This window comes from Crassostrea angulata, chromosome 7 (genome assembly GCF_025612915.1).
Source record: "Crassostrea angulata isolate pt1a10 chromosome 7, ASM2561291v2, whole genome shotgun sequence".
NCBI classification, from domain to species: domain Eukaryota; kingdom Metazoa; phylum Mollusca; class Bivalvia; order Ostreida; family Ostreidae; genus Magallana; species Magallana angulata.
Window position 1 is genome coordinate 38,275,019 of NC_069117.1, and position 7,092 is coordinate 38,282,110.

The window sequence follows — 7,092 nt, forward strand, 5'->3', positions numbered from 1 at the left end:
ATATAACCCATAGGTGTCCGATGCATGGTGAAATCACCCTACTGCAGTATAATAATTATTATAACGTTATGTAGCTAGGAATATTTGCGTTTTTCAAATTGAGTGAAATACTTGTCTAGCTTTATTTAGTTTTTAAATGAAAATTTGCTAAATATTACATGCTACATCATAGTACATGCATTGATCGACTTTTCATTTGCCTCTTATAAAAAAAAATTCCGGAAATATCTTGTTCAACGAAAAGACTAGATATTATGCTACTTCCTGACAATTCAAGTTATATGCGCGGGCATGTTTGGACTTCCTTAGTTACGTAATAGTATTGCTAGAGAGAAGCTGCGTTTTCGTGACTCCCAAAGATTGGTAGTTTGTGAATACTATCAATCTTTGCCTTCGCCCATCGATTCGTCGAGAGTGTCCGGTGTTCGTGTGTGGTTATACATCGTTCAATTGGAACAGTTTATCAACTGTAGATTTATTTTTATTATCGATAATTAAGTTCAGAAGTTTGAAAAGCCATATAAGATATTTTGAAAACTATCGTGTCCAAAGATGAAGGACACTATGGTTGTGACAACCGAAGTCCTGCCCAAGCGTGAACCGATTGTAGTAAATCGGGACGTTTGGTACAGCTTCATGAGCAAAGAGGATGCCGACCCTCAGGCCTGCTGGCTTGAGAGGAAGCGGCAAGAGAGGATAAAAGTAAGTTTATGCTTAATATGAAAGTAATGTTTTACATGTATTTACATTTGTTAACAATATATGGAAATAATTTTTGTTAATATTTGAAATTCGATTTATTTAAGGCTGAAAAAGCTGCCCTGGGAGCCTCAACATCTAGAGTTCCTACATCTACAACTTCTTCATCTGGATCTATGATCTTGGAATCCTTGAAATTTAGATATATTCAGCAGAAGGGTAGGGGTATTTGCATTTTACTTTTTGTAGATTTATTGAGTCCTGTTAAAGTCTGCTTGCTTTCTCAGACCAAATAACAAAAGCCGAAATGGTTTCTCATATTTAACTCAAAATATTTTTATCAATCCTTTTTGTTTTTTGAAATACAATTGTTATAGTAAATCTATTTTCTGTTGGATTAAAATAGTCAAAAATTAAGCTTTTTGGTGCAGCTTAGATTGAGTAAAACCACTGAATTCATGAGATTAATTAAATTTATTGAAGGTTAATAGGGGGGGAGGGGGGGGGGCTATTAAAGGACTTGATATTTACAAAAGTACATTCATTTTTATTTCAACTAATGTTTTTGAAACTTTGTTAAGAAGGTAATTATCATTTAATTGAGAAATGTATTTATACAATAGTGGACAGAAACCAGAACCAGACACCTTCTCCACCAAGTTCAGTTTCTCCACCAAGTTCAGTTTCTCCACCAAGTTCAGTTTCATCAACTGCCTCAGATGATGAAGTCCCCAGAAACCCTAAAAAGTCATCTCCAAAGGCTGAAAATGAAAGCGATATTGCACCATTCTCAGGCCATATTCAGTCTTCAAACAGGAAACACTATGCCAATATAGGCCAATATTTGAATGAAATCTACAACAGAGAACAAATATGTGACATTTCATTCAAACTGGGCAGCATCATTTACCCGGTGCATAAAGTGGTTCTTGCTAGTCAGAGTCCGTTGTTTGAGAAGATGTTTGACAGCAAGGACTTTACTCAGCCACCCATCAGACCAAGGCAAATTAGGGTTACTGGAGTGTCAGAGGGTTCTTTAAAGTCATTCCTAAATTGCATTTATTCTGGTGATATCAATATCATCAAACCTGATTATCTGCATGAGATACTTGATCTCTCACGGATGTTTGAGGTGCAGCAAATCACTCGGATGTGTTTGCAGAAAATCTCCTCTCTTGGTCACCATGACATGCTGAAACTTTTGCAGAAGATGAGGAGGCATAAAGATGTTAAAGTTTGTGACATTCTGATGGATGCCATAGCCAAAAATTTTATGGAGATTAGGAACAGTTCCTCTTTCTACGGCTTAGATGTGGACACTATCTGCATGATATTGTCAAATGAAAGGCTTGATGTTAATTCAGAGATGGACATTTTTGAGAGCGCCGTGAGTTGGCTTCACCATCATAAGGAGGATCAAATGAAGAATCTGGAGAGAGTGATGGATACCGTCAGGTTCTCACACCTATCAAGCCAGCAATTGATGGAATGCTTTGTTAAATGTCCCGCCCTTAAGCAGAGCCCCCATTGTGTGGGCTTGATCACTATGGCTAACTGGTTAGTACATATACTCTTCAATATTATCTTACTCTCTATGTATGAAAAAGTTAAATCATACTATGATTTAACCTATTAGGTTTATAGCTTGAAATTAAACAATAAACATAATCATATCTAATACCAACTTTTATTTGTGACAACTTTATTTTGCGTCATTTGCCATAGTCAAAGTAGTTTGCAGCTACTAATTTTTGCAACAGAGATTTATACTACCGGTATTTTAAAAGTAATACAACATTGGTTTTGAGAACTGGTTTGCGACGAGAATATAATAGTGACGATCAGGCTCTTGCAAACCTAATCAAAGATTTCGATTCTCGGAAGCGAATAAAAGTTGGTTTACAGTAAGGCATATATATTCCCAGTCTGTCATGTGAAACAGGCATTTTAGATAATCTGCTCTTTTTTGTTGTGAAAAAAAAATGACAGTGTATTAAAGAATATGTGAATTCAATGCATCTTTTATACCTTGGTGTAGGGTTCAGACCTCGATCAGCCTCAATCAGCAAGATCCTTTGAATCTGGAGATTCAAGAACCTAGGAGCCTTGCCAACAGTGGAGGGAGTGTTGAGCAATATCTAAAGGTACATGAATAGTTATGTTTCTTTATAACATGGGTACAGTGTACCAAATTGTTTTTTTTCCTTTTACATTAATTTATGCTGTATTTTTTAATTAAGTATCTTTATACAGTATTATAAGCAGGTATTACCAGTAGCTAATTTTACTTCCACACTAAAAGATGATGCTTCTATAAATAATAAATGACAGAATTGACAGCATGATCAGGTTTGCTCCATGTGCAGCAAATCATGCTTAGATAGATTGATCATCGGTCTGTATATAAAGTATTGTCAAAGGTAAGTACAGTATATATGTATGTTAAAAACTGAACTCAACACTGGAATGAATTAATGGAACAACTGTTGATTATAAACTACCTTGAAATTCATTTGTTTGCCCCTTTTTTTTACTCACAGTGTTTATAAACTTAGGATGGGAAATTCATTTTTCTTTTCAACGTTGCATGCATGCATGAGAATTAATATGATTAGATGTGTTATAATACCTAGAATTTTATGAAATACACCTGCATACACAAATTACATAATTATTCATTAGCTGACTTGGAGAGAACAAAAACTTCTTTGAGAGGTGGCATAATATCATAAATGTATTTGATATATTATTTCCTTTTTACATGATGCATTTTCATACAAAATATTCTTTGAGAGGTGGCCTAATATTAGATATGTATATGATATAGCTCTAGGTATTTCACCATTTCAGTGCAATAATCCATTCTATGTCTGCTCCACATTCTGACCTATTCCTTTTCTGTCTTTCTTCTTTCTGTTGCCCCTATAGACACACTGTAGCTCTGAGTTCAAGGAACCTGATGTCACATACGACATTGTTCTAATGACCGAAGATGCTATCAAGGATTTTAATCGTCATGCCTGTTCCCGAAGTCAAAGCTGGTCCACCATTTCTTCACCTTGTATCAAGCAATACAGGGAATCAAAATGTAATGCTTTATTGTCAACATACCATCAAAAATCAAAAAACTAAAAAGAAATTGATGTGAAAATAATATAAAAAGGAGGATAAAACAGTAAGAAGTATATTTTTCCAGGCTCATTATAAGGAATAATGACTTAATTTTTTTAATTCAGTAAACTTCTCTGCATGTAAAATTAGAGATATTGGGATAAAGAAATGTTGTTTCCTAACAAATAAGATTATTTATATTAGTAGAAGAGAGTTTAACAAATGATGGGTGAAATATTATTGCTTCATTCATTAATTCAACTAAACCTATTATTCTATTATCAAAGTTCATTGTTAGCAAGTTTTTCTGTAGGTGTTTACCTTGATAACAATTAACATACTATTGAGGTATACCTTAGATAGCCATTTTATTTGTACAAAACCTGTTTTTTAATCAGTTCATCTTTCTGCCACCTTTATTCACTTGATGTATAGTTGCAGGCAAAAAGGAATGGATAGTTGGATACTTTCAAATTTAAGTTGATCAAATTAAGGTTTAAACTATAAACCTTATCAAAGTGCATGAATGCTCCTAATTTTTAGAAACTTCAAATATTTAAATTTCAAATTCATTTAGAAGTTGGTTATCATTATGGTTTGTCCCAGGGACAGAGTATAGAAACTTCTTTACAATGAATTTCATTATCACTGTGGAAATTGATATCTTAAAAAGTTCTGATGTTGAAACATTAATCATGCAGTTAGATATTGAGGTACACTGAGCTAGGGACTTGCGTCTAATTATGTACATGAACATGCTTAAAACAGCTTATTATATTATTGTAAATTTTATATGTATACCTAGGGTCTATGATGGACGACACAGAATCTGAACTAGCCGGAAAGCCAGCCAGATTGGGAACTACTGGACTACAAAGCATGGATTGTATGATGGGGAGAAAACCAAAGCAAAAAGATGCTCCTAAAATGGAGGGAAAAAGCAATGACAAACATGTCAAAAAGAAAAGGAGTAGACGATATAAAAAACAGGACCTCTCTGATGGTAGTAAAGAGGATACCAGAAAGGCGATGGTGTGGGGAGGAGACCAGTGGTACATGGTTGGTAAGTAATTTGGAAGTTCTATTCAGTGTTTCTCTGTGTGCGTTTTTTTTAAACTTCCATATATTTCTAATCCGTTGATATGAAGACTTATGGAGACTTAATGTCTTAAAGGGAAAAAGCCACTGTTGAGGTCTATCAAGATTGTAGTAGATTATACACTGCAGGAAATGTTTTCTTTCATTCTTTTCTGACGTGTCTTTTTTTTTTTAACTTGACCATATCTTTTAAACTTAAATAAAATGGAGACTTAAAGTCTTAAATGAAAAAAGTCAGTGTAAGAGGTCTATCAAGATTGTAGTAGTAGATAGATCAAGGTGGTCGAATTTCCACGGGACTTTGATAGGGTTTGGGGCAAAACATATCACAAAATCAGCAAAAATTGCGGTTGACCAAATTAATATTCATTTTGAAGAGAATATATACATGTATTTGTCAAATCAAATCATGTTTAAATCAATGCAAGATGATCAAATTATGCAATTTTTGTAGGTGGAGCCAGGTACAAAGATTCGGAGTGTCCCTCCCCCACAAATAAAGTATTGGTGTACTCGTACGAGACCAAAGAGTGGAGGCCAGTGGCTCCATTGAATGTTGCCAGGATGGAGCATTCCCTTTGTGAAGTAGATGGCTATATATTTGCTATTGGTGGAATAGGTGAAGGCAATCGGTATGTACCAGTATGTCTTTACAATTTTTAGGACAAAAAGAGAAATATTGATTAAAATTAATGAAAAGAAATCTGGATGATAACTTTTATAATTATTTTTATATATTTATCATCAATTCAGCTTGCTTTCATCAGTGGAGTGTTATAATCCCAGAGCCAACTGTTGGTTTTATGTGAAGGCACTCCCTGAGCCCAGGGCTGCTGCCTCTACCTCGGCTGAGGGGGGCAATGTTTGTCTGAAAGGGGGATACAGTCAAATGAATCATGGACAGCCCTCCAGTTCTTACTATGAGAACAAAGTTGAATTGTTCTACAATATGGAAACCAATAAGTAAGTAAAAAAGTCATAAGCTAGCTCATCAAAACTTTTCTTGTCTGATAAGACTTGTGTGCCTTAATTGTCAATGACTGAACTTTTTCATATTTTTTTTCTCGTTTGCATTTTTTAAGGTTTAATTGTGATCAAATCCTGTTTCTCATTTATTCACTGTATTAGTTATACTAAACAGTTTTTCTGATTCATAAATGTACATTATGATTATATAGTAATCTTTTCATATCTTTTTGTTTTCAGGTGGTTAAGAAAATACTAAGGCCCATCCATCAAACTGAAATCTTTTCTGGAGTTTTTTGATTTTTTAAGGACGATTTAAACTCTAAGCTTGATCGAATTCAAATCTTTAATGTCAGTGTAATTTTTTTAATTGGATGTTTTAAAAACATTGATGTAAAATGGGGCAAAAGTAATTAAATAGTATGCAACTGTTGGTATTCAGTTTTTCTTTAATGGGGACTTAATTGCTATGGTAAAATGGTCAATACTTGTACTCTTATTTAAGGAATAAGGAATCATTTTTTGAGTACATGTATTATGAGGGTATAATTTCGGTCGGGGCATGAACAAATCCAATAAAGCCTGAAGGGCTTGATCACGCCCCGACCAAAACTATCACCTCATAATATTCAAAGAATGATTCCTCATTGCTTACTGAGTATATTTATATAATTTTATGCAATTGTACGATTAAATATTGAAATTTGAATAAGCAAACCCCGCTGGCGCCTCAATTATACGTCATTTGAAGTTATGAGTTATATAGTACAAAACCGATACGTAGTGTTATCACAGGCAAAGACACTGGAAAATGTAAATATAAAATAATAAATATATGCATTGTAATAGTACTCCAAAAAATTGTGAACTGTACCCAGGAGTGAACTTCAGTGGAAGCATACATGTACATGTACTATAGCTGATAATAAATCCCAGACAGCTACATGTGGCCTATGGATTTGCGGAATCACACGTAATTAAAGCTGCTTGGTCCGATTTTTTCGTAATTACAGATCAAAATTTTGTTCATACAAATCATTTATCTTAGAAAGTTATGGACTTTCTCCTATTTACACCAGCAGAATCAATCTCCTTTCAAAGTTAGAAATATTCAAAGTAAATAAAAATAATTTCTCTTTGGGCAAACGAAAAAACAAACCAAAATGCATCACGGGAATGTTTAGAAAAGGAAACCGCATGGTTTCGTCCCCCGAATGA

The 7,092-nt window shown here is 34.1% G+C and overlaps 1 protein-coding gene across 1 annotated transcript; it reads left to right on the plus strand.

Moving 5' to 3' along the window:
- Positions 1–251: 251 nt before the first annotated feature.
- LOC128156080 (kelch-like protein 17) lies at positions 252–6,226 on the plus strand. Its single transcript, XM_052818072.1, has 9 exons — positions 252–702; positions 807–918; positions 1,323–2,256; positions 2,738–2,843; positions 3,628–3,787; positions 4,616–4,873; positions 5,363–5,540; positions 5,662–5,871; positions 6,115–6,226. The coding sequence occupies exons 1-9, from the start codon at positions 553–555 to the stop codon at positions 6,131–6,133; spliced, it is 2,127 nt and encodes a 708-aa protein (XP_052674032.1). The 5' UTR covers positions 252–552; the 3' UTR covers positions 6,134–6,226.
- Positions 6,227–7,092: the final 866 nt, after the last annotated feature.

Excerpts from the sequence above, each read along its gene's own strand:
- LOC128156080 (XM_052818072.1), top strand. The coding sequence starts at position 553 with ATGAAGGACACTATGGTTGTGACAACCGAAGTCCTGCCCAAGCGTGAA. Across the intron at positions 2,844-3,627 it reads GTGTTGAGCAATATCTAAAG|ACACACTGTAGCTCTGAGTT; the intron begins GTACATGAATAG and ends TTGCCCCTATAG. Across the intron at positions 5,541-5,661 it reads GGAATAGGTGAAGGCAATCG|CTTGCTTTCATCAGTGGAGT; the intron begins GTATGTACCAGT and ends TCATCAATTCAG.